We start from the raw sequence: 24,647 nt of genomic DNA on the forward strand, positions 1-24,647 counted from the left end.
GAAAGGCCACCTCCTTAGAGTGGAGAGGCCCCCAGCTGCCCTGCCTGAGGTGTTCCAGCCTGCCCCTCAGTGACCCCGTAGGGGCTCTGAACCACAGTGGATCCCAACTCTGTTGTGGAGCGGCCAGGTGGATTCTGGCTGTCAAACTTTAGGTTATCCTCCAACCCCGTAACTGATGTGCCACCAGGGCTCAGTGTCCTGAAGTGTCACCCGGGGCCCTGCGGTTTGCCTGTGTTGCCACTAGAGGGCAGGGCCACGCCAGGCTCCTTCCTGAGAGTGCTGCCTGCCAGTCTGTTCCCGGGCTGGATGCCTATCTCCTTGCCTGTGCCTCGCTTGTCCTGCGTTCTGTAGCGGACTGAGCCCAATTTAGTTTCAGCAGCTGTGTGTTTTGACTCGCCTTTTCCAAGACTACTTGAGTTTCCATTGTAACGGTTGATGTCACGTTGATGTTTGAGTGTTACTGCTTATTTCTGCTGTTGTCATTGCTGACTGTCCTTGGGCAGACAACGTCCACACATTCTCCGTCCCCCTCCCCAGGTCCTTCACCTGCGTCCCCCCGCCCTCCCAGTCCTTTAGCCAGGCTGTGCCCTGCGTGATCGCCCTTGTGTCCGTCCCCCAGCAGGTCCTTCAGCCGGTTTGGGCAGGGCCGGGTTGACCCATGTATCTCCTCTGGGTCCTTGAGCTTGCGGTGTTGTTGCTGTCTGAAGGCTGGCTTCTCCGACAGGCATGCAGACAATAGCTTGTGCTCATTCTTCCCATCCCAGCAGCCCTCCCGGGAGACTAACACCTGTCCCCTTCCTGTGCACAGGCCCTACCTGGTGAACCTGCTGCCTTGCCTGACGCGGATCAGCAAGAGGCCCGAGGAGTCTGTGCAGGAGACCTTGGCTGCAGCTGTTCCCAAAATTATGGCTTCCTTTGGCAACTTTGCCAATGACAATGAAATTAAGGTACGATGACGGTTGCCCCACATCACAACCAGGGGGCAGTGGGGTGAGCGGGCTCTGGGAAGTTAGGGTGTGCTGCGTCACTCTAGAGGTGCACGAGAGCTCGGCCAGCTCCTGCTCTCACTGTGCTTCGAGGGTTGGACGTTCAGTTAGTTATAGCAACGAGACGCCACCCTCACACTTGTTGCTGTCGGAGCCCGATGACGGGGCTGCCACGGTGTCAGTCCATCTGGCCATCAAGGACCTCCCTCTCCTTCAGTGCCTTCTCCTAGACCGAACATGATGTCCTCCTCCAGGGAATGGTCTCCTGGCAACGTGCCCCACGGTCCTGCCTTCCTCAGAGCGTCCTGTCTGTGCGTCTTCCAAGCTGGATCTGCCGGGTCCTGGCAGGCATGGCATGGCCGCTGTTCTGTGCCCTTACGTAGAGACTTGCTCAATCACTGTCCGTCTTCCGCATGTGCCTCCGTCCTCAAAGTGACCTCTTTGCTGTGTGTCATCTTAGAGAGGTCTGTGGGGCACATCTGCCCGGAGCGGTACATTAAGGGGTGAATTGGAAAGTGACCCTGGGGGTGCAAATTCAGGAAGCATTTTTCCTGCACAGACTGGTTCTTGGTGTACAAGATTTACTCCCACCTGGTTAAGGCTGGGAAAAGCTTGCAGGCATGCAGGCCCTGCTACCTGGGATGCAGACCAGGCCTCCCTGTCCTGCCGCTGCTTCTGCCCCCAACCAGTGGCCTGCATGCAGCTTCCCTGTTTGAGTTAGAAGGCCTCCGGCTCCCGCCTCTGTTGTGGCCAAGCCTGCGTTCGAGACCAAATAGCCCTAGGATGGAGGTTCTCAACCGGTGGGTCGTGCGTGACCCCTTTAGGGGTCGAAAGACCCTTTCACAGGGGTCACCCGAATTCATAACAGTAGCAAAATGACAGTGATGAAGTAGCCACGAAAATAATGTTATGGTTGGGGTCACCATCACATGAGGAACTGTGTGAGAGGGACGCGCCATCAGGAAGGTTGAGAACCACTGCTCTAGGAGGTGATGTGGTGCAGTACCTAGCCATGGAGATCACAGGTCACCCTCCTGCTGGCTCTTTTCCCTTTTGCAAATGACCAAGCTGCCCAAAGATTGTCCCTTTGCTTCCTTCCTGTGGGTGGGAGGTCCTCTCCCAGGTGGAGGTCTCGGGCCGGCACATCCAGGGCCGCTGCCCCTCTCCTCTGCTTTCCACTGTGCCACTCCGAGCCAACTCTGCGCCTCGCTCCTTTCCTCTGATCTTCTCCGGTCCTTGCTGATAGCAGTCGCCCCATGTGTTCCCTCTGTGTCCTCCTGCTGACATCTCTTCTGGGCCCAGTGTCCCTGTCCCTACTTTAGGAGATCTTCTGAGAATGGCTCATGAGAGATGTGATATTTGGGTTTTATGCCCCTTGAAAGGCTGGGCTGGGCTCGGGCTCTTGCCCCTCTGAGTGTGGAGCTGCCTGCAGACTGATCCTGACCCCCAGCGAGCTCGCCTGCCCACCACACAGGGCTTCCAAGGCTGTCGTCCCTGGCTAGAGGCACTCTGGTGGTGCTGTGGGTTAAGTTAGACACTGGACAGCTGACCGGAAGGTCGGCAGTTCAAACCACCAGCCAGTCCGAGGGAGACGGGCCGGCCCGTGAGCTTCTGTAAAGTCTGAGAATGAGACCCGCGGGCCCTGGGAGTCAGGCTTGCATAGCCGCAGTGGGAGGGAGTGTGGGCATCTCTGGTCTTGCTTCCTAGCAGTTTCCCAGCTGGCCCTCTGCACAGTGCTTTTGACTGCACATGCTCTTAGGCGCGTCTTCCTGCTTCGTGGGGCCAGGCCTGGACTTTCTGGGGTGACGGGTGTTTTTTGTAGCTCTGTGGTCTGCGCCCGGCACCGTCTGTGCCTTTTGTCTGCCTCTCTTCTGTTACTGCGCCTGCTCAGAGCCTGGGCACCTCCATTTGGACAAGACCCTAAACAACTGCTGAGACGCTGGCTCCTGGGCTGAGGTGGGGAGGAGGGGCGAGTCCCTAGAGCACTTATTTTTTTCTCTATCGTTTGAGATTGTCCAGCCCGTCTGGAAAGCGGGCAGCATGAGAGGATGGCCACACCCCCTTCCCCCAAGCTGTGACCTGCCTTACCACAGTGGCCAAGCTCCTGGGTCTGCCCGCTCTTCCTCTGTCTCTGAGCCGTGAGCGTGCTGCCGGCTTCTCTGTGGTGCGGGTGTCCCCAGACCCCCTTCCTGAGAAGAGCTTGGTGGTCTGAGCCGTGCAGGCCGAGTGCTGCCTGTTCCTCCTCAGCGCCTTTTGGGGGTCTAGTTTGTGTTACAGGCCTTGCCCCAAATCCTGTGGCCAGGCAGGCCCCCTTCCCTCAGGACGGCAATGGGTGTCCAGCGCCCATGTCTGCAGCTGCTGGAGTGGACGGTGACCTGTGTTTGCCTTGGCAGGCGCTGCTCAAGGCCTTCATCGCCAACCTGAAGTCGGGCTCCCCAACCATCCGGCGGACGGCAGCTGGGGCGGCCGTGAGCGTCTGCCAGCACTCGCGCAGGGCCCAGCATTTCTACAGCTGGCTGCTGAATGTGCTCTTAGGTGCGTGCACGCATGCGTGGGTATGCAACCTGCTCTGCCAGGCTGCAGACAACAGACCCTCCCAGGCTTCCAGGACAGGCCTCAGCGACTGCCGACCGTCACTGTGAACTCATGTGGGGCTGCTTTCTACTCGTGTAAAAAGTTACAGTCTCTGTACCCACGGGGCATTTCTGCTCATTGTTTGGGGTCCTCCCTGGTACAGACTTGGCTGGTTGGGAAGACACCCAGTGGGGTCTGTGCGGTGTCTCTGGCTTCTCTGCCATAAAACTGCACTGCCAAGTCTGGTTCTGCCACAGGGAGCCCCCAGGCTGAGTGCCGCCAGGCCCCATGTCTGCATGAGGGGTACCCCCAAGTGTGTGCATTGGACTGGGCTGTCACATAGCGCTTTGCTGTGTCCTTGGTGGGCTCCCGTGGATGAATGACACCCGTTGTGCTTCCTGCATGTGCACTCCCTCCCGCAGGCTCCACGGCTTGTGTCCTCCTGACCCCCAGGCAGCTAGGACAGGGCCCAATACTAGGGTTCCTGAAGCTGAGCCCTCTAGCACTGTGTCTGCAGGTTTGCTGCTTCCCATGGAGGACGAGCACCCCACCCTGCTCACCCTGGGGGTGCTGCTCACCCTGAGGTACCTGGTACCCTTGCTGCAGCAGCAGGTCAAGGACACGAGCCTGAAGGGGAGCTTTGGGGTGACGCGCAAAGAAACGGAGGTCTCTCCTACGACGGAGCAGCTCATCCAGGTAGGAGCCTGCAGTCCCCACTGCCTTCCACATGCCTCGAGGCTCGCCTCCGGGGGAGAAAAGCTCCATCTAGCCGGGGGGCCCGGGTTCCCTCCCTCCAGCTCTGTGGTATCGGGTGGAAGCCCGGACTCACTCCCCGGTTCAGTGGTGTTGTGGACGTGTTGTGCATCTGTCCTGGGCCTGAACAGGACCGTGGAAGCTCCTGGTCACACAGGCTGCTGTGCGAAGAGCTGTGAGGGGCCAGATGGGGCAGGAGAACCTGCTGGACATGGATGAGTGGAGGACTGTTGTGGATGCCGTGCCCACCTGCCCGTGTCTCCCTCTGCGTCCAGGTCTATGAGCTGACTCTACATCACACACAGCACCCTGACCATAACGTGGTCACCGGCGCACTGGAGCTGCTGCAGCAGATCTTCAAGACCCCGCCCCCGGAGCTGCTGCAGGCTCTGACCACAGTCGGCGGCCTCTCTAGGCTGACTGCGACCCACGATGAGCCAGGCTGCCGGAGCCGGAGCGGGAGCATCGCGGAGCTCCTCGGTGAGTCCTGCCCACTGTAACCACGGCCCTAAAGGCTTCCCGCTTGGTCCCGGGCCTGGTCCTGCACTGCCCTCAGCTGAGCTGCCTGGGTGGACTTTGGAGCACATACTGCTGTGTGCATCGTCCCTATTTGACCTCCAGCAGGTTTGAAATGGGACACGGGTGGTGAAATGGGGCCTCGCAGAGTGGCCAGCCTCCCAGCAGGCCACTGTACTGCCAGCTCAGTCGGGTGGAGTGTCGGGCACTCAGGCCCTGTAGCCAGAGACGAATCTTCCTAGTGATTGCGGAGTGGCCTGCCTGCCTGGAGGGAATGGGGTGGCTAGCCACAGGCCCCTAGTCCCCCTGGAGAGAGACGAGGCTTTCTAGTCCTGTGAAGAGTTAGAGCCTCTGCACCCACAGGGATATTTCTGCTCTTTCTTGTAGGGTCACTATGAGTTGGAATTGACTTGCTGGCAGTGAGTTTGGTTTGATGGATCTTGACTAGAAAACTTGCTCGGCCTGTCTGGGGGCTGCCTGTGCTCCCGTTCCTTGCTGGGCTGTGCCCCTTGCTGCCACCTTGTTCTCACCTGTCCCTTCCTTGATCCACAGCCGGAGGGGGTTCTTCATGCAGCCCTGTCCTGCCCAGAAAACAAAAAGGTGATTCTCTGAGAGTCAAGCGTCGGTGTTGGGTCTTTACTGATGGCACTGTCTCCCTGATGCACTGGCTCCGGGTCTCTGTCCCTGCCCAACAAGAGGTGGTGTGTGGGCTGGGGAACCTGGGAACGGAGGCTGGACAGACATGCTTCCATAGCAAAAAGAGCGACTCCCCCGGCAGTTAGTGGTGCTTGCGGTCTGGGCCAGCAAACTTTTCCCAGAAAGAGCCAGACTTAAACAGCTTTAGGGTCGGGGACCATGCTGCATGTGCCTGCATGCCAAGAAAGCTTTATGTACCGACCAGGCCCGTTGCCGCTGCCCTCCTTGGGGCCTGAGTTTGTTCCCCAACAGTAAGCTCTTCCCCAGCTACTTTGCTGATGCCCTTCCTTTAGGCTGTAACCCCTCTGCAGCCGTGCGGGACCCCTGGTCCTGTCTGTGCCCACGGGTCCTGGGACCCTGGCTCGGTGGTCACCCTCCTCGGGTGGCTTACAGAATCTGGTAGTTGAGCCTCACTCCACTTCCTGTCCCTTTTCCCCATTTCCAGCTGTGGATTTCAAATTCATGTGTTGTAGCAGAAAAGAGTTTAGAAATGGCCCATAATTATTTTGACAGTGTCATTGAATTAAGTGCATGTACGTGGTAATAATCTAGACAGTGAATCAAGTCCAATTGTGTTGAAACTGTGGTTTTTTATTACTGATATAATTGGGAGGCATGAACCCTACCATGTATTTTTAGAACTTTGCAGAAGATGGCCGTGCTTGTCCTCAGTGCGGGTCCAGCGCAGTCACAGGGCATGAGAGATGAGAAAGTACTAACTCCGGGACTGCTCTAGCAGGAGCTTACTGTCCGACGACTGAGCTTGGACAGTCTTCTAAATGCGTAGGCCCCTTACTGAGATGCAGTGACCCGAGCAGGGACCCCTGCCACGATGGACGGGCACTCCCACACGCTCCATGGGAGCCAGCAGCCCTAAGGCTAAGGTGGCGGGTGTGCAGGATTCCACTGAGTCTGGCTCTCCCTGGCCTCCCTGTTCATGGCGTGGCCATGGGAGCATCTTTTGGCACACTTTCCCTGGTGGGACTCCATCCCCACACACCGTACTGGAGACATGCTAACCCACACAGACCTCGGCTGAGAGTGTGGGTTGTTGGGTCCTTAGTCCTTGTTGGGGGTGCCCTGAGAGGATGTCCCGGCCTGTCCCCTAGGCAAAGTGCTCCTGGGGGACGAGGAAGCCCTGGATGATGACTCTGAGTCGCGGTCAGACATCAGCAGCGCCACCTTTGCAGGTAGGACTCCTCCTCTGGGTGCTGCTGGGCGGCAGGGGCCCCTCCCTGGCAGGGGTGCAGGTGTCAGTGTGTTTCCTGGGAAGGCAGCGATTAGCTCAGGGTTTTATGATTGTGTGGCCTTGGCATGTACTTGTGTTTTCATGTGTGTGGGCGTGTGTGCATACGTGTATAAAAGTGTGCACGTTTTCATGCAGCATGTGTTGGCTGCTTTCCTGTGTGCTCAGGGTGTTGGGATCCGCTGCTTCTGGGGGCAGGGATGGTGGGGGGTGGGGCCTCCCTGGACTTGTTGGCGTGCAAGCTGGCTGCCGCACGGATGGGCTTGCTGGTCCCCTTCTAGCTGACGGAAGCACTGCGGGCTGTGCTGAGGGAGCAGGCTGGGGGTCGGCGCCTCCCTGGAAGCACAGCTGGAGATGACTGAATGTCAGGCAGAAATACCAGCAGTGGTGGGGGTGGGGTTAATCCTTTATTCATTTGCTTTTATTCATTTGCAAAATACAAACAGACCTTTTCCTGAATTCCAAAAATTAAACAGAATTGTTAACACAAGGCTCTAGAGCAGCGGTTCCCAAACTTATTTGGCGGACCGCCCCTTTTCAGAGGAAACAACAGTATCGCTCCGCTCCTGCCAGCAGTGGGACCTGTTAGCACTGTAGCCCGTGACTCAGGAGGAGGTGCAGCTAGCTGTCCACTTGGAACCTCCTGGGCTTGGTCCCACACTCTCTGGGAGAAAGAGGCGGCTCTCACCTCCAGTGGAGGGTTCGTCTTGGAACCCCCCAGAGCAGCCCCTGCCCCACAGGGTTGCTGTCCAACAGCATCCACCCTGCGGCAGTGAGTCTGCAGTTCTGGTTGGTCAGTCTCGGGTGCCCCCACCCCCACCCCACCTTCTGGAGGCAGTATCGCTTGCTTTGGGGGACACTGCTCTAGAGCTGCCCCTTCCTCGCCACCCACACCCGGGTCCTCGCTGCCCAGCTGCCCAGCCCGACCGCTGTTAATCATAAAGCAGGGCCATCTCTCAGTGAGAGTTTTGGTGTGAGCACTGGCGCTTGCACTAGTGAGCACATCTCTCTCTCGCTCACTCGCTCTACTTTCCTCCACCCAAATTTACCTTCTGGAGACTAAGACACGGGTGTTCTTGGACCAGGTGTGAGAGATGGAAACACCTGCAGTGTCCGGCTTCCCCCAGGGTCATCCAGGCTCTGAGCCACTAGTAGATTCCCGTGGCTGTGTTTCGTGGAGCCCATTGCTTCTGAGACACTAGCCTTAGAGCTCAGTGCTTACCTGTGGGCTCCTGGAAGAGGGGTGGCTTTGTGGCTTTGGCCTGGATCCGTCCCTGAGGAGGCCTGGGGTCGAGCCTGTCCACCTATGCCCCCTCCCCCTGAGTCCGGCCGTGCTGTAGCAAGCTGTTTGTTACTGGGCTGGTGGAGCACCCTGGGGGTCTTGAGGACGTGTGTGGACGATGAGATGAGAAGGTGGTGGAGTTGTGCTTATACTGTTAGCTTCTGTAGAGAGCTACTCTCTGGGCACTGGCAGGGCTGGCCATCCTGATTCTGAAGTGAGCGTGGTCACAGTGGTTGGGTCAGGAATGAGAGGGGTCCTGCCTCTGGCACCTTGCCTCCTTGCGGGAAGGCCATGAGGCTGTGGAAACCTTTGGCCACAGTGAGTTCTCATGAGACCCCACCATCACCTGGCGTGATGGTCTCTCTGGTCTCTTCCAGCCTCTGTGAAGGGTGAGCTGACAGCAACCTCCGGGGTGTCCACCCCTGGGTCCGTGGGATCAGCTGCTGACTCCACAGGCCATGACATCATCACTGAGCAGCCCCGACCGCAGCACACTCTGCAGCCAGACGCGGCGGGGCTGGCCAGCTGCGACCTGCTGAGCGGCGCCACTGAGGGGGACGAGGAGGACATCCTGAGTCACAGCTCCAGCCAGATCAGCGCTGTCCCGTCCGACCCCGCCGTGGACCTCAACGATGTCACGCAGGCCTCCTCCCCCATCAGCGACAGCTCCCAGACCACCACCGAAGGGCCCGACTCGGCTGTCACCCCGTCGGACAGTTCTGAAATTGTAAGTGGGCCAGCCCTCTTCCCCAGCTCGCCGGCCCTGCCTGCAGATCGCGCTCCCTGTTGGCCGGGGGCCACTGAGTGCTTGCCTTCAGCGGAGCCAGCCTGTGTCGGGGAGCCAGCCCCTAGCAAATCATCACGGGTCCGGTAGGCACAATTGTACAGCGATAATAAGTAACTACTACAGTGAAGTTGTGGAGAATAAGGAGCGAGAGACGAGAGATTGAAATAACGGAGTCAAACACATTTCATGGTATCATGCTCACCTCAACCCCTCTTGGTGGTACAGGGCAGGAGAGAGGGGGAGGGACAGGGAGGACAAGGGGGGAGGGGACAGGGGAGCAAGGGGGGGTAGAGAGAGCTCTTTATTACTAACTAAGGCTTATATACCTTTGGGGGTGTGCAAGTCCCCTAATTACAGGTAAAGACATACGTCACAGGAGGGGGTTTTACTGTAGGTAATACAGTAATGGGAGGGGGACAATCTAGGGGTAGACACGCTGTAGGAAGAAGAGGGATTGGGGTACACATGTGACAAGATGGGCGGATCCTAGATTCAGGATGGCAGCCTCACTTTGGATGTCACTGAGCAGGTTTGAGCTGTTCTCTGGATCTCCTTGGAAACAATTATCAGTAGGTGTGAACCCGACCTACAGTGGACCAGACTGATGGATGACTGCCTTCAGAGAGAGTATCTCTAAGCATCTGACCTCCCACCATGTGCTGGCAAACAGCCTCTAATGTTTGGCATGTCTTTGGTGAAAGTCTTTTTAAAAAATATCCCACAAGCCTGGTTGCTTGCACGCTGCCCTGGGACTAAGGAGGGCAGAGCACGTCAGGGGGGCTGAGACCCAGTTCCTTAACGAAGTCTCTAACCCACACCCAAGCCCTCGAGTCCGTCTGGGGCGAGTCGAACTGCTCTGCTGCCAGTCTTTCCTGGAGAGACTGTTTCGCCCTGGTCCCATTTAGCAGCTGGTGGGTGTCCCTTCCCCGTCACAGCACTGGGGGCACCAGGCGGGTGTCTGCCTTGGTGCTTCCTGGGGCTCCCCACTGTTAGCAGCCCAATGTTTAACCCAGGGTGCCCACAGGGTGAGAAAGTTGGGCTCTGTTATGAGCTGGCTGGGAAGCCTGGGGCACACGCCACTTCATGCTTCTGTTTCCCTGGCCGGGGACATGGGCACAGCCATGGGATAGGTGGTCCAGGAGAGGAGCCCAGAAAGCACCGTGGCAGATGCCCGCCTGGTGGCTTCCAGTGCCAATTTGAACGCTCCAGGTCTGTAATTCCCTGCGGTTCAGGAGTCACTGTGTGTACCGGCCCTGCTGCTGGGTCGTTGTTACTGCGTTTCATTGGAGAGGGGCCTGGCAGGGTCTGTTGTTCACTGGAGACTTCAGACACCCCTGTGCCCTCCCCAGGAAGCTCCAAAGGGGCTCCAAGTGGACGAGTGGACATTGCCTACAGGCTTGTGCCTGCCCACGCGTGCTGGTCAGGGCAGCCCAGTATTGCGGGCCTCTCCACTCCCTGCTCTCTTCCTGTCCGAGGTCCTGTGCAGGAAGATGGGTGCTAGGTGGTGATGTGTGCGTGTAAGTGTGTATATAGGGGTGTATGTATGTGCACGTGTGTGTTCACAAAGAGGTGTTTTCAGATTTGGGATCCAGCAGAGTTTTTCACTGTGTGCTGGTCCTGTGCTCCGCCTGGCCATGGTCATGAGGCCCCAGCCATGTATCCTGTTGTGCTCAACTGCCCTTGGCAGCCAGCACGTCTATGACTTGCATGCCCGCAGGCAAGTTCTCCGCTGGGGCTGCTTGTGGCTCTTCCGTTGTAGGCTCCTCATGCCCCCTTGCCCGCGTAGGTGTTGGATGGCGCCGACAGCCTGAGCTCGGGAATGCAGGTGGGCCAGCTGCAGGATGGCGAGGAGGATGATGCTGGTGCTCTGCCTGACGACGACACAGATGCCTTCCAGGGCCCGGGCGCTGGTGAGTGTGCTTGCCCAAGCCCATGGCCGGACTTTGGGGTGATTGTGGACTGGCTTCTCCATGTTTCCTCCCTGTTCTTCTGAACGTGTGATTTGGACACGGCTGCTGTCCCCCTTTCTCACTGGGTGGGCCCTCTGTCTGTACAGCCCTCCAGCAGGTGCACTTACTGAAGAGGATGGGCCACGGCCGGCAGGCCTCTGACAGCAGCACGGACACGTTCCCGAGAGAGGAGCCCACTGAGCCGGGTGACCAGGAGAGTAAGGTCAGGCCTTGGCTCCGGCCCCTGTGCGGGCTTCTCCGGGCTGGCGGGCTGGGCCTCTGTCCCAGACAGCTCTGCCCTGTGATGCTTGTGCCTCACTACATGCCTGTGGCCTGGACTTTGAACCCTCGTGGGTGGGGGGAGCTCACAGAGGTGTTCATTTGCATGACTGATGTCTTTGGTCCCCGTGGAGGGCTGTGAGGGTGGGCCCCAGTGCAGAGGCCCCTGTGTCTGGAGGGCGGGGCCCACAAGTAGACCGTTTCTGCCTATGTGTCGTGCAGCTACACGACATCCTCCCATGACCTCTGCCACCGAGACTCCAAGCACCCCTCCCCCTCCTACCCGGCCACCCCGGCAGCCGGAGACCAGACAAACACGAAACGACGTCTGTAGGCAGCATGACGTGTTCATGGGGCACCATACTCGGGCTCTCAAGGGTCCTCACAGTGTGGGCGGAGCCCCTTGTGCTTGGCTCTCGCCTACGGTGAACCTCCCGGCAGTGCCGCAGCCAGCACAGTGGCACTGGCTCTTCCTATACCACATTGGTGGCCTCGACACAACACTTCTCCTGAGTCCCGCTTGGCCTACGGACGCCTCTGTAGAGCAGGCATCTTCAAACTACGGCCCGTGGGCCACATGCGGCCCACCAGGTGTTTTTGCCATGTTTGGTTTTTTACTTCAAAATAAGATATGTGCAGTGTGCATAGGAATTTGTTCATAGTTTTTTCTAAAAACTATAGTTTGTCCTTCCAACGGGTCTGAGGGACAGTGAACTGGCCCCCTGCTTAAAAAGTTTGAGGACCCCTCCTCTAGAGCCTGCCTCAGCTGTTTTTTCTCAGGGCACCTACCGCAGCACACCAGCCCCCGCCCGAGATGCCTGTCTTTGGAGCCCTGCCGGCACCTGGACATTTGTGACCTGAGCTCGCGTATGAGTGACTAGTCCTTGGGGCATGAGACAGATAAGAGCCAAGGTCCTCTGTTCAGCCTTGCAGAGTCAAAGGTGACATAGGACAGGCCACCGACGATGATGCCGCTCCCCTGGTCCACTGTGTCCGCCTGCTCTCAGCTTCGTTTCTGCTGACTGGGGAGAGGCACGGTAGGTCTTGCGGGAAGGTGTCGCAGTGGAGAAAGCCTACACCGGGGGGCTGGTGAGGCTGGCCTGGGCGGGGTGGCGGGGTAGGGGGCTTGTTGAAGATGAATTGTGCGCCGCTTTGAGGTCGCGTGACTGGTGGTTTCTCTGCAGCCCTGGTGCCTGACCGGGACGTGAGAGTGAGTGTGAAGGCCCTGGCAGTCGGCTGTGTGGGGGCAGCTGTGGCCCTCCACCCCGAGTCTTTCTTCAGCAAGCTCTACAAAGTGCCCCTCGACCCCACAGACGGCTCCGGTATGTGGGGCGCTCACGTCTGAGTGTGCATGCAGGGGTGCAGAGGGCTGGGCCCACCAGGTCCAGGGTTGCAGTTGCACACGCACAACTGGACGCGGAAGCCTGGGCGTGTGGGCGTGTTGGTCTCTGCTGAGGCACATGTCTGCAGTTCGCATGTCCGCACTCACGCCCCGGGCAGGTGGAGGGCTGAGCTCTGCAGCAGCTTTCTCCTGCCACCTCTTGTGCACGTGTGGGGCCTGCCTCTCCGTCTCTGGGCATCGGGTGCCCTTGGGTTGGTGAGGCCTGGGTGATGGAGTGTGCATTTCGGAGACCATCTTGGGCTTTGGGGATTGAACCTGTTCTGTTGGCACGACACTGGGGGTGATGCCCCAGACCACCTCAGAACCCAGCGCACCTGTACACTGTAGTCTGCCCTCTCTGCCCTTGGCCACCTTCAGATTTGGGTATCCCTTCCCCACTCCTGGGTGGGAGGTCAGCGGTAGAGACATGTGCCAGCGCGGGCCCTGTGTCTCCCCAGAGGAGCAGTACGTGTCGGACATCTTGAACTACATTGACCACGGCGACCCACAGGTCCGAGGGGCCACCGCCATCCTCTGTGGGACCCTCATCTACTCCATCCTCAGCCGAGCCCGCTTCCACGTGGACGACTGGCTGGACGCCCTGCGCAGTCTGACCGGTGGGTAGTGCGGGATGTGTGTGCTTGGGCCTCGTGGCGTCCAGGGCTGCGTCCCCATGAAGGCGCTGTTGCTTGCTCCTCTGGTCAGGAAACACGTTTTCCCTGGTGGACTGCATCCCTCTGCTACAGAAAACCCTGAAGGACGAGTCCTCTGTCACCTGCAAGCTGGCCTGTGCCGCCGTGCGGGTGAGTGTCCCTGGGGCGCCACGCACAGGCTGCAGTCTGGAGCAGTCTAGAGCAGTAAGCATTTACTGTGCAGGACTTGTTCCACATGCCTCTTACAAAGGGCCTGTGTGGAATTGCGCTCTGCGAGCCTCGGAGGTAGGTTTGATTTGTTGAAGAAAGATTGTGGCTGTAACCTCTGCCATCACTCCCACGTGTGCACACTGTGGGGGCCGGAGCTGCACCACAAGGCTCGCCTGGCCTTGTAACACATCTGCTGCTTTGCAGGGCACCGCTGGCCGGCCAGCCTCCATGATGATGAACTTCAGCGTGTCTCAGGCAGGCAGGAGACTCTCCCTTGTTTCAAACACTGGCCAAGATGGGGCAGCCATGTCTTCTCGTTAGCAGCGGGTGGCGTGTCAGCAGCACCGTGACAGTCTGCTCCCCTGCCTTTGCCGGGAGGGCAGCCTGAAGCACAGGGCTCGGCCACCTTTCCAGGGCCCCCAGTGGACATCCCTGTAGTACAGAGCAGGACTGCTCCCAAGACTCTCCCAGACTGCCTGTCTCTCTGGAGGCAGACGAGCTGCCGTCTAGGCCCCGCTGTGTGGTGCTGACAGATGAGGGGTGCAGGGTGTGAGGAGAGCGTGCTGAGGGGGCCCATGTTTCGTTCAGCTCTGCGTCATGAGTCTGTGCAGCAGCAGCTACAGCGAGGCGGGCCTGCAGCTGCTCATCGACGTGCTGGCCCTGAGGAGCAGCGCATACTGGCTGGTGCGCACGGAGCTCCTGGACACCCTCGCAGAGATTGACTTCAGGTAACTTAGCCTGGCAGCCGGTCCCGAATGTAGCCAAGGCAGTGGCGGGTGCCTGGCTCTTGAGGGTCAGGCTGCGCAGGAGGGGCAGAGCTGGGCACTCTGCTGACTCTGTGACGGGCACCCATTCAGTTGGTAGCCGGGAGAGCTGGCGCGTCTGGTCTTGGCACTGAGAACGGCTGTAGGTGATGCAGCTGCCCTCACCCTAAGAGGGACTTTGCCCTGGACAGGTGTCCAGGCCGGCATTCTTTTGAGAGCATTATTTACCGAGGACCTGTGACTGTGTCATCCCCAGGCCTTGTTGGTCTTGTTCTTAGATCCATTCACACCAAAGATCCCGCACCTGTAGGGACGAGGCTGCCTGACACCACATTGTGGCTGGGGGTGGTGGTGGGAGAAGTGGAGGGGGGTGGCGAGTACCGGTTCGTACCGAAGGATGCCCTTGTGGCACAGTATTTAGGTGCCCGGCTACTAACAGAAAAGGCAGCCGCTCCGCACAGGCTGCTGGGAGCTGGAAACTACTGTGCACATGGTGGTTGGTTAGTGTGTTTCCAAGTTAAAAGACGGCCTTCTGAATCCTGGTGGCCGGTCAGTGAGGGCTCTGGGGCCCTCGTGGGTGTGGACGTTGGCTAGCTGGCCCGAGACCACCTGTCCAACCGGGGCAGTGCCAGGCTCTTGCTACCTGCTCACCTCCGCTGTGCTCTCTAGACTGGTGAGCTTCTTGGAGGACAAGGCGGGCCACCTGCACAGAGGAGCGCACCACTATACCGGGGTGAGTGGCCGCCTCTGGCTGCGGGTACGACTGGGAACTGCTACCGGGTCGCTCTGAGAGGCCATGTCTGACTTGGTCCGCCGCTTTCCTTAAAGCTTTTACAGCTGCAAGAACGAGTGCTCAGGAACGTTGTCATCTGTCTGCTGGGCGACGAGGACCCCAGGGTGCGGCATGTGGCCGCGTCCTCCCTGGTGAGGTACGGCCCCTCCGGTGGGCGTGGTGGTGTCCCTGGAGCAATGGCGGCTCTCTTTTGGCTCTTGTGTTAAACTAGCCTGTCCCTGCCATGCAGCCGAGAGGAAGGGCTGTGACACGCAGCAATGACTCCCTCTCGCAGGCTTGTCCCCAAGCTCTTCTTCAGGTGTGGCCAAGGCCAGGCCGACCCCGTGGTGGCAGTGGCTCAGGACCAAAGCAGCGTGTACCTGAAGCTCCTGATGCACGAGACGCAGCCCCCGTCCCACCTCTCTGTCAGCACCATCACCAGGTACTGGCCCCCCCCTCCGGCACAGGGCTGCCCAGGTGCGGTCTGCCCTCCTTGGGGATGGTGTTCCTCTTCCCTGTGCGTGTGGGTGGGCACGTGGGCGAAGACACAGCGGGCCGGCGGCTGGTGTCTGCAGCCTGAAAACCCACAGGGTAGCCCTGCTCTGTCCTTTCTGTGGTGCTCAGCCCGGTGGACTCGCTCCTTCTGTGTCGGGGCATGGTGGTGAAGGCTTCCACAGGGTCCCTGGCAGGCAGGGTCAGCTGCTGCTCCAGAGACACGCACATACTGCCGTTCACATCTGCCCTGAGGGGCGTTTGAATCCTCACCATGTGCCTCCCAGACAGGCAGCATGGAGACTGCGCTGATGACCCATCATGTTTCTGGGGAATTTCTGTGAGATGCCCGCTCAGCAGTGCCTGCCTCACAAGGGCAGCTTGTGAGAAGTGCATCGTGTGTAAATAGCCGCAGTCTTTCAGACAGAGCAGCTGCGGAGACAACACCAGAAAACAGCCCAGCTGCAGGCCGGGCGGGCCCAGCTCTTCCTCCCCCTGCAGGCAACCCTGGGGTTGCCCTTCTGTAGACACCCACCCAACTTTTCACCCCCTCCAGGTCCAAGGCCCCGTGACACATGCCCACATTGTGGACGTACTCCTAATGCTATCGCGTAGCTCTCAGCCTGCAGTGTAGGGCAGTGTCTGTGCGCTGGGAGAGTGACACCGGTGAGAGTCGGGTGCAGTCCTCGCTCTCCTGAGCCAAGGCCACCACCTCGCCAAGCCAGAGACGGCCTCACCCACCCTCAGGGCCGGCCTTTTCCGTCTGAGAGTCGCTCAGACTGAGAGTTGCTCTCCTTCCAGAGGACCGGGTGGGTATCAGACCCTCCCCGAGGTGGCAGTCTTATGTACTGTATATCCTTAGGGGTAAGCTGGGTCTTTTAGCACATTTTTTATGCAGGATTTTTCCCCGACAGATATTCGGGTTGGCTTACACTAGAGTATATATTGTAATAAAAACTGCATGCTAGCTAGCTGCTACTGTGGAAAATTCCCAGTTCCGGCCGGCACCTGCCCCCCTGGGCACCCCGCTCAAAGTGTGTCCGACACCAGGGTGCAGCTGTATCTGCTGTGTGGGTCTCTGAGTCCGAGCATGAGCCCTCTGTGGGGAGTGCTGGGCCAGGCCGTAGTGGCGCACAGAGGCAGTGCTGGGTGCTGGGTCAGGGCGGCTGCCTTTGTTGTCTCCGTGGGGAATTCTGGCAGGGAGAGGTTGCTGGTCAGCGGGTGTCAGAAGAGGGGATGCTCTCCACTCTTTCTAGCCTAACTGTCCAGACCATCTCAGTGCCTCCTCGCCTGTCATGTGAATGCCCAGAGTGAAAACGGTGTCTTTTAACTGTCTTGTTTTCCTCCTAGGATCTACAGAGGCTATAACCTGTTACCGAGCATCACCGACGTCACTCTGGAGAACAACCTTTCCCGGGTGATCGCCGCTGTGTCCCACGAGCTGACCACCTCGACCACACGTGCCCTCACCGTACGTACGTCTCTCCCGCTGCTCCTCACAGCCGACCTCTAGGCGGCTGGCTCTGGGTGGCAGGGGCCGTTAGAAAGGCCACTCCTGTGAACGGGGCTCCATAGATTTGAGCAGAAGCTGCAGAACGGACAGTAATGCACCCTCACTGTCTGGCACTGCCCGCTCTCAACGTCCCTGCCTGCTGTGAGAGCTTCTAGAATCTAAACTGCCAGACTCCATGTGGGGCCGAGGGCCCAAGTGCACCCTCCTGTCAGATGTGGTGCGTGCTTTCCCAGCACGGAGACAGATCGAGGAGCCCTGGCTGGGCAGCACACTGCTGGCCAGGCTGTCTTAGTTGTCATCCTGTGCAGAGGGCCTCGAAGTCCGGTCTAGAACCCACCTCTGAGTCCATGCTTGCAGGAGGCTGCTGCTTTGACTGGCTTCCGGGACTGTAGCTCCTTTCCTCCAACCCAGGAGACCCCATACTCGGCAGCAGAAAGCTGGGCACCCTCAGTCCTGTGCTGAGTCAGACCCTGTGGGATTGCTGGCTCTGAGTTGAGCATGACCCGTTTTGCTGATGTCCCCGGGGGTGAGCAGAGCAATGTCCCGTCTCTGTTTCATGGCTTGTCAAGAGCACGGGCGTGCCGGACAAATCACCCTGGCAGCAGTGCACTGACAATCTTCACAGGGCTGCGCCACCCTCCCCCAGTCTTAAATGTGTGGGCCCTTTGAGAACACGATTCAAGGCCAATGCAGCTGCTCTCTGGAAACCCCTGGGGAGCTGCCTGGGGGTGGCAGCCGCTGGGCCGAGCCTGGGTGGTGAGTGCTCAGCTGGAGCATGTGGGAGGCGCTGGTCCTTGGAGACACACATGCCTCTGAGTGATGGAGGCTGAGAACGGCACTGCCTCAGGCTTTCATGGTGGTGCAGAGTCTGTGTGGGGCGGGCTTGACTGCTCTGGGAGAACCGCGCATCCCCCGCCGCAGCACCAGGGCTCCTGTCAGGGCCTGTCAGCTGACGCACACGCTGTTATAGAACTTAAATGTATACCTTTAGTGGGGAAAATCTTGCATGAAGGAGGAAGCAACATCAGGAGAGGCGCCGAAACAGACTGGTGGACCGACCCTGTGCTGTTTAAGGGGGTGGCAGCCGAGGAGCAGGGACCAGCGGTCAGGAAGGAAGACGCTCAAGCTGCTCGGAGACCCTGAGCCAGAACCGCAGCTCCAGGGGTGGATGGGGTACTGACCGGGATGCTTCCACACTGGGAAGCTCCGCAAACGCCCATTTTTGCCAAGAAATTTGGACGGCAGTGCCCTGGCCAACTGACTGGAAAAGGCCCAGATTTGAGCCCTCTACAAAGACAGGTAGCACAGCACACCTGTGACTCAGACGTTGCTGAAGATCGCTCATGTACATTGGCCAGGCCGGATTCCGAAGAGGACGTGGTACAAGGGGTGTCACTGCTGACGTCAGATGGAGCTTGGCTGAATACCAGGGGGACGTTAGGTGGAGGCAGTCAAGTGTGTGGATCTTCACAAACCATGGGTGGTCTTGAGAGGAGTGGGAGCCTGCACGTGGGTCAGGAGTCCGTGGTATGAACAGAAGAGGGTCGCGCTGCGTGGTTTGAAATCAGGAAAGGCAGCCGGAGGAGCTGCCTTGCACGGAGACGAGGAGGAGGAGCTTGGGAGCTCCCTGTGGTGCACAGATGACCCAGCTGGTGTGCTGAGAGTCAGGGGCACTTCTGGCACGTCCCAAGGAAGCACACGTCTATATATTCTTGCCATATTCTCAGAAAAATGATTGGCAGAAATTGTCAAGGTGGATTTTAGGGTTGTGGATGGTTTCATTCCTTACCATTTTCAGATGCAAATGTTCTACAGTGAACCAGCACCCCTTTTGTGACCCCGTCTGGGGGTGCTGTACCAGGCGGCGGGCTAACCTGTGCTGTCCTGGCTCTGGTGGAGAGCTTCGTGCTGCCGTATAAAACACCATGAGCCAGGGGCTGCCTCTGCAGCCGTGTCTGGGTTGGCATGTGCACTGGGACCACTCGGCCGGACATGGAGAAGCCTGCAGGATGCCTACCCTCTGCTTCGTGGGGTCCGGCCAGCTTGAGCAGACCAGGGACAAGGAAGGCAGACAGGACCACAGCCCACTGACAGCTGCTTGTCCTGAATTTCAAACATGCCAGGGTCAGCGTTCTTCTCAGTAACCCGGCCGCTCTGAGGATCTGCTCAGCATGCAGCGCGAGCAAGAATGGTGGGAGGATACAGTCCTGACACTCACTTTTCCTGATGTTAAGACCGCAGAAGGATGGTTGCATTTGAATGGTGCTGGAGGAGAATATTGAAAGTACCATGGACTGTTCTGTCTGAGAAGTACAACCAGGTTGCTCCTTAGAGGCAAGGATGGCAAGACTGTGTCTCACATACTTTAGACAAGTTGTCTGGAGAGACCAGTCCCTGGAGAAGGACATAGTGGTTGGTCAAGTGGAGGGTGGTGATACAGAGGACGGCCCTTGAGCTGGGTGGACGCAGTGGCTGCATCCATGGGCTCAGGCACAGGAACCCTGGTGAGGACGGCCCAGGACCTGGTGGTGTTTCACTCTGCTCACAGGATCATTGTGAACAACGACAGGGCTGGCATCCCACAGTTAGACACTGTTCAGAGTGACAGGGTGTGCTTTTTGTGGGTGAGTGGAGGCTGCATCTGGGCCCCAGTGGGAGGGCTGCTGTGACCTCACTGCTCTCTCCCCCGCCCCCCAGTTCGGGTGCTGTGAGGCGCTGTGCCTTCTGTCCACGACCTTCCCGGTGTGTGTCTGGAGCCTCGGCTGGCACTGCGGGTAAGTATCCCTGCTGCCGGGACCCTCCTGCCGATGGGGAGACTTGGCGTGCTGGGCCTTGTGTAAGGATGCCCGAGAGAACACTTGCTTCTCCGACCTTCAGTGATGCGAGCTGCTGCACAGGCTGTGGCAATCCCAGGGCACGTCTGCTGGCCCTCTGAAGCACTTTGGGGCACATAGGGGGTGACCTGTGGGTCCCCCAACACCAGCGGTTCTTGGGGGTTGAGCGACCCTTTCACAGAGGTCACCCAGCTCATACCAGTAGCAAAATTAGTTCTGAAGTAGCAACAAAAATGATTTTATGGTCGGGGGTCACCACCACATGAGGAACTGTATGGAAGGGTCGAGACCACACAAACACGTGCTGGTCCCAAGCTGCCCACAGACAAGGCGTGCTTTAGGAACGCCTACTGCTGTTGGCTGTGCCGACCGACTTAGGGCCCTCCTGGCGCCCGTGAGGTCGGGTCAGTGCAGAGGATGCAGCCCAGGGTCGGGGAAGCGTTGTGAGACCCACGGGGACTTGGACTGCATGTCAGTCTTCATGGCCTGACTGTGGGACCAGTGCTCCAGAGTCTGGAACGGGCTGTGGTCGCTGATCTTGACTGAGTCTTGCCTCTTTTCGCCAAATACTTCCCGAGTAGCTCGTCTTCTCCTTATACAGGCCCACACTGGCCTTCTAAGCGTCGTCAGCACTCAGTCTGAACGGGAGGAGGAGAGCCAGGGAGTAAGCATTAGGGCTGGTGGTGATTGTCACGTACACACCAGTCCGTTGAGAAGGGTGTTAGCCATGGAAGTCTGTGTGCGTGAACATCATATCAAGGAAGGAAGAGCTTGCTGAGGGCACTGCATTCATCGTAATGGTGGTGGAACAATTAGGACGGGAGTGGCATTAATGGTTGTGCAGCACAAAGAGCACTGAGTCATAACGGAGAAGTTGTTGAATTGGACGGTGTTCTGTGTTTATTTTTGCCAAAATAGTAAAAAGAACACAATTAGCACTGCCCACAATGACTATGGGGGAAAAGCGAATGTTCTAGTGTGGATTGCAGTAAAGAGCTGTGTGTCCCTTCTTGGTGCGGTAGAAGTCTGGGAATGTGTGGTGTGTGGATGAAGTACCAGTGAAATGAGAAGCAAGGCAGACTGATCAAGCCAGAGTGGTTACTGTCGGCGCTGTCCTCCTGTCAGACCTGCCCTGGATCCCATTTCCCCATGGATCATGGATGTTGTTCAGTTGTGATTAGCAGAGAACATGGGGATTGATAACAGTGACGTCGTTTTGCATGCTGGTCTAGGAGGCCTGTGTGTCAGACTCCAAAGGCAGGTTTGCTTTTTGTAATGTGACCTTGACGTGCTTCTTCCCAGTGTCCCCCCGCTGAGTGCTGCAGACGAGTCCCGGAAGAGCTGCACTGTGGGCATGGCCACGACGATCCTCGCCCTGCTCTCCTCCGCCTGGTTCCCCTTGGACCTGCCCGCCCACCAGGACGCGCTGACCTTAGCTGGCAACCTGCTCGCAGGTACTGCTGCGTCTTAACTGTCGCTGGGTGGTCCTTGCCAGGTCCTCTAGTGAGGACTCCCGGTGCTCACTGGTGACTTGTGGCCACAGGCATATTTCGAGGGGACGCCTTCATGGGCCACACCAGCTGTGTGACGACTCCCTCGAGGGTGGCTGTGCCGTTGCACACGTCTGCAGAGATGCAGGCATCGGCCCCTGTGTGCAGACTCTGCTCTCTCGAGTGGACAGTGCTCTCAGGCTCCAGGGCCGTAGCAGAGTGGGGCATGAGTGCAGACGGACCCCAGGAGAGGTGCTCCAGCAGACAGGGCTGCCTGTGTGGCCTCAGTCCTCTGTGCTGGGACGGGGGAGCAGGCAGTGCACAGCAGGAGCATAAGCCGGTGATGGGCATCGCTGTGGGATGTGTTGGGAGGGTGGCAAGCCCCACTGAGTTGGAGTTGACATTGGCGGCCCTTGCCTGTGCAGCCCCATTGGGAATGGGGACCATTCACGGGAGTGGAGGTGACCCAGCTGACGTGCGTGTGTGCTGAGGAGGGAGGGTGAGAGAGGCGAAGGTACAAGGAACCCTGACTGAGGCTGTAGCTCTGTACCCCTGAGTCCATTGTGGGTAGCCGGGTGTCTGGGTGAGTGTCTGAGCACAGTCACGTCAGCAGTTACCCACTGCAGTGCTGGGTATAGTACAGGTAGCCCAATGGTAAGATGGGCTAAGCACACAGCCCTAAGTTGGGTGCGTAGACTCATGGCTTGGGGGATGGTAAGAAAGATCGTGAGGGGCCAACACCCGCTGGTCTGCAGTCCTGAGGCTGAGGCTGAGGTCTAGGCATGGGCTGGGGCTGGGCGTGGCGTGGTGGTATATAAGCAGCTGTGTTGGTGCACTGGGTTGCACTGTGGGCTGCTAACTGCCGGGTCAGCAGTTTGAACCCCACAGCCTCTCCTGAGGTCCTGTATACAGATTTACCGTCTCAGAAGGGCACCTGCTGTGCCCTTTAGGCTTGCGGTGGCGCTGAATTGGGTTTGTTTTGAGATAGCGATCAGGAACATGTGAGTGGCTTGAAAGGGGCTCTGATTGAGCCCCCCTCTGTCAGGATGTGCCAGTGTCTCCTTGCCCCGGGCGATGGTGATCTAATACCTGTCTCCGTCTCACAGCCAGTGCCCCTAAGTCTCTGAGGAGCTCATGGGCCCCCGAAGACGAGGCCGACCCCACGACCACCAAGCAGGAGGAGGCGTGGCCCGCCCTCGGGGACCGGACACTGGTGCCCATGGTGGAGCAGCTCTTCTCCCACCTGCTCAAGGTGATCAACATCTGCGCGCACGTCCTGGACGACGTGGCTCCCGGCCCTGCAGCCAAGGCAAGTGCTCCCAGGGCTCCCGGCGGCCCCTTGGACAGCCTGTGCGCCCTGTCCGTGACTCCGAGGAGGGGGGGGGGACCTCTTTGTCTTAGTGCCGCCCAGAACTGAGGTTGCTGCTCACAGTGCTCGTGCCATCCCTCCTGAAATGGGCACACAGTCGCTGTGCTGTGACATGCAGGGTCAGTCATCACACTGTGTGCACAGCGTGGCGACCCTCAGATGCATCGGCGTGTGGATCTGCGTGTCTCTGTCCTGTGCATACCATGCATTTCCCTCCCTTCAGGATGCTCCCTAAGTGTGCCTGCCCCTGCAGCTCCTTCTCCGCTCCCGGCTGCTGCTCGCCTCTGCAGTCAGCGTCTCCCCTCTGGGCCTTCGCTGGCTAGAACACTAGCCACTAACCGCAGGCTCTCTGAGCCCCAATATGCGGCTTTTGCAGCACCAGTGCCTGCTGGCCTGTTGTTAACTTAGGCTAAGTCTCAGCCGCCCCATGTAGTTGTGGCACTAGCGCCCCCGTGCCTGCTCCAAGTGCACAGACCACTCCTGGAGCTGCCCTCCTACTGAGCCACCTGACCCTGCCCACCATCTGGAGCTCAGAGCGTGGATGTGCTGAGACCTCTGTGTCCTGCCACAGGTCCGGTTCTAGACACAGGGTGGGCCTGGAGGGCATCTGGGCGTATGGACACCCAACCCTGCTGTGTCCCACCCAGGAGCTGCTTTCCTTAAGGACATGGCTTCAGACCTTTCCATACCCTGGCACAGAGAGTTCCAACCACCTGCTGCCAGACTCGGCCACGTCTGGGGGCCTCAGGCTGTCTGCACTCCCTGAGGAGCCCCAGTGGGCTCTGAGGCGTAGAATGAGGCCAGAGGAAATACCTGGCCACTGGACCTTCACTGCTGGGGTCCTGGGGCCTGTCCCATCCTGTGAGTCACAGTGGGTCCCTGCTCTGCAGCTGAGGGCTGATGGCAGGATGCCACCACTGTACCTCCACACACCATGCCAGCCTACCTCCCCCTTTGCTTCTCCTCAGGCGGCCTTGCCTTCTCTCACAAACCCCCCTTCACTGAGCCCCATCCGACGGAAGGGGAAGGAGAAAGAGACTGGGGAGCAGGCCTCCGTGCCACTGAGCCCCAAAAAGGGTGCTGAAGCTGCTCCAGGTGAGGAGAGGCGGGCGGGCAGGTAGAGGGAGCAGGAGTGAGCATTTGTCCTTGTTGGCGGGAGTAGCTTGATTTGATGTTCTGTGGACGGAGAGGGAGCAGTGAGGCCTGGTGTGGAGTCTGGCCATTCTGTGTGGGGTGGGGGTGGATGGAGGGTGTTCCCTGGATTCATGCTCCTAAAAGGGTGCTTTGTGAGGGTGGGCTGAAGCCCCACAGGGGGACAAACAGACCCACAAGGAAGTAAACAAACCGACTCACAGGGAAACAAAGAAACAGACCCACAGGGAAACAAACAGACCCACAGAAGACAAACAGACCCAAGGAAACAAACAGACTCACAGGGGGACAAACGGACCCACACGGGGACAAACAGACCCACAGAGGGACAAACAAATGGACCCACAGGGGGACAACGTGGAGCCTTTGTCCCACGCCCTCCCCTTGCCGGGGGATTCTGAGATGCACTTGTGTCATCAGTCAGTGAATCAGAAACCCATGGGAAAACCTGCACTTCATTCACCAAAGTCCTTTCACTCATCCTGGTGGCAGTGCTGTGCTGTCGGCCGCCGGACAGTGCTGTTTGACCTCCGAGCTGAACGCTTGCCTGTTTGTGTGCGTTTCCAGCTTCTAGACAATCTGACGCCTCGGGGCCCGTCACCACCAGTAAGTCTTCGTCCCTGGGAAGTTTCTACCACCTCCCCTCCTACCTGAAACTGCACGACGTCCTGAAAGCCACGCACGCCAACTACAAGGTACGCCCCGCTTCTCATGCGTGCTCTGTGCAGAGCCGGGATGGTGCACGTGGCATGTGACACGATGCACACACAGTGCACACCCGGGCCAAGGCTCTGCATCTTCCAGCTGTTGTCACGGCACATGGTCTCGATTGTCTCTTCTGTGTCGAGGTCCTCAGACTGTCCCTGTGTGGACAGATGTTGGGGAGGGCAGTCGTCACAGCTGCAGTATGCTGTCTGGATGTCGGCTCTGGAGGTCCCACATAAGCCCT

The 24,647-nt window shown here is 58.7% G+C and overlaps 1 protein-coding gene across 2 annotated transcripts in view; it reads left to right on the plus strand.

Moving 5' to 3' along the window:
- HTT (huntingtin) overlaps positions 1-24,647 on the plus strand; it is an 83,923-nt gene that overhangs the window by 16,562 nt on the left and 42,714 nt on the right. For both annotated transcript variants that reach the window (XM_075544638.1, XM_075544639.1), the window contains exons 6-28: positions 809-947; positions 3,380-3,521; positions 4,078-4,256; positions 4,589-4,793; positions 5,382-5,429; positions 6,635-6,715; positions 8,431-8,780; positions 10,627-10,750; positions 10,897-11,012; positions 11,994-12,105; positions 12,253-12,390; positions 12,908-13,066; positions 13,155-13,252; positions 13,901-14,040; positions 14,746-14,809; positions 14,905-15,005; positions 15,144-15,290; positions 16,691-16,811; positions 19,551-19,627; positions 20,990-21,141; positions 22,284-22,486; positions 23,515-23,641; positions 24,266-24,393. In XM_075544638.1, coding sequence (XP_075400753.1) covers positions 809-947; positions 3,380-3,521; positions 4,078-4,256; positions 4,589-4,793; positions 5,382-5,429; positions 6,635-6,715; positions 8,431-8,780; positions 10,627-10,750; positions 10,897-11,012; positions 11,994-12,105; positions 12,253-12,390; positions 12,908-13,066; positions 13,155-13,252; positions 13,901-14,040; positions 14,746-14,809; positions 14,905-15,005; positions 15,144-15,290; positions 16,691-16,811; positions 19,551-19,627; positions 20,990-21,141; positions 22,284-22,486; positions 23,515-23,641; positions 24,266-24,393 — 3,151 coding nt within the window. The remainder of the gene's footprint in view (positions 1-808; positions 948-3,379; positions 3,522-4,077; positions 4,257-4,588; positions 4,794-5,381; positions 5,430-6,634; positions 6,716-8,430; positions 8,781-10,626; positions 10,751-10,896; positions 11,013-11,993; positions 12,106-12,252; positions 12,391-12,907; positions 13,067-13,154; positions 13,253-13,900; positions 14,041-14,745; positions 14,810-14,904; positions 15,006-15,143; positions 15,291-16,690; positions 16,812-19,550; positions 19,628-20,989; positions 21,142-22,283; positions 22,487-23,514; positions 23,642-24,265; positions 24,394-24,647) is intronic.

Source organism: Tenrec ecaudatus, chromosome 3 (assembly GCF_050624435.1).
Source record: "Tenrec ecaudatus isolate mTenEca1 chromosome 3, mTenEca1.hap1, whole genome shotgun sequence".
NCBI classification, from domain to species: domain Eukaryota; kingdom Metazoa; phylum Chordata; class Mammalia; order Afrosoricida; family Tenrecidae; genus Tenrec; species Tenrec ecaudatus.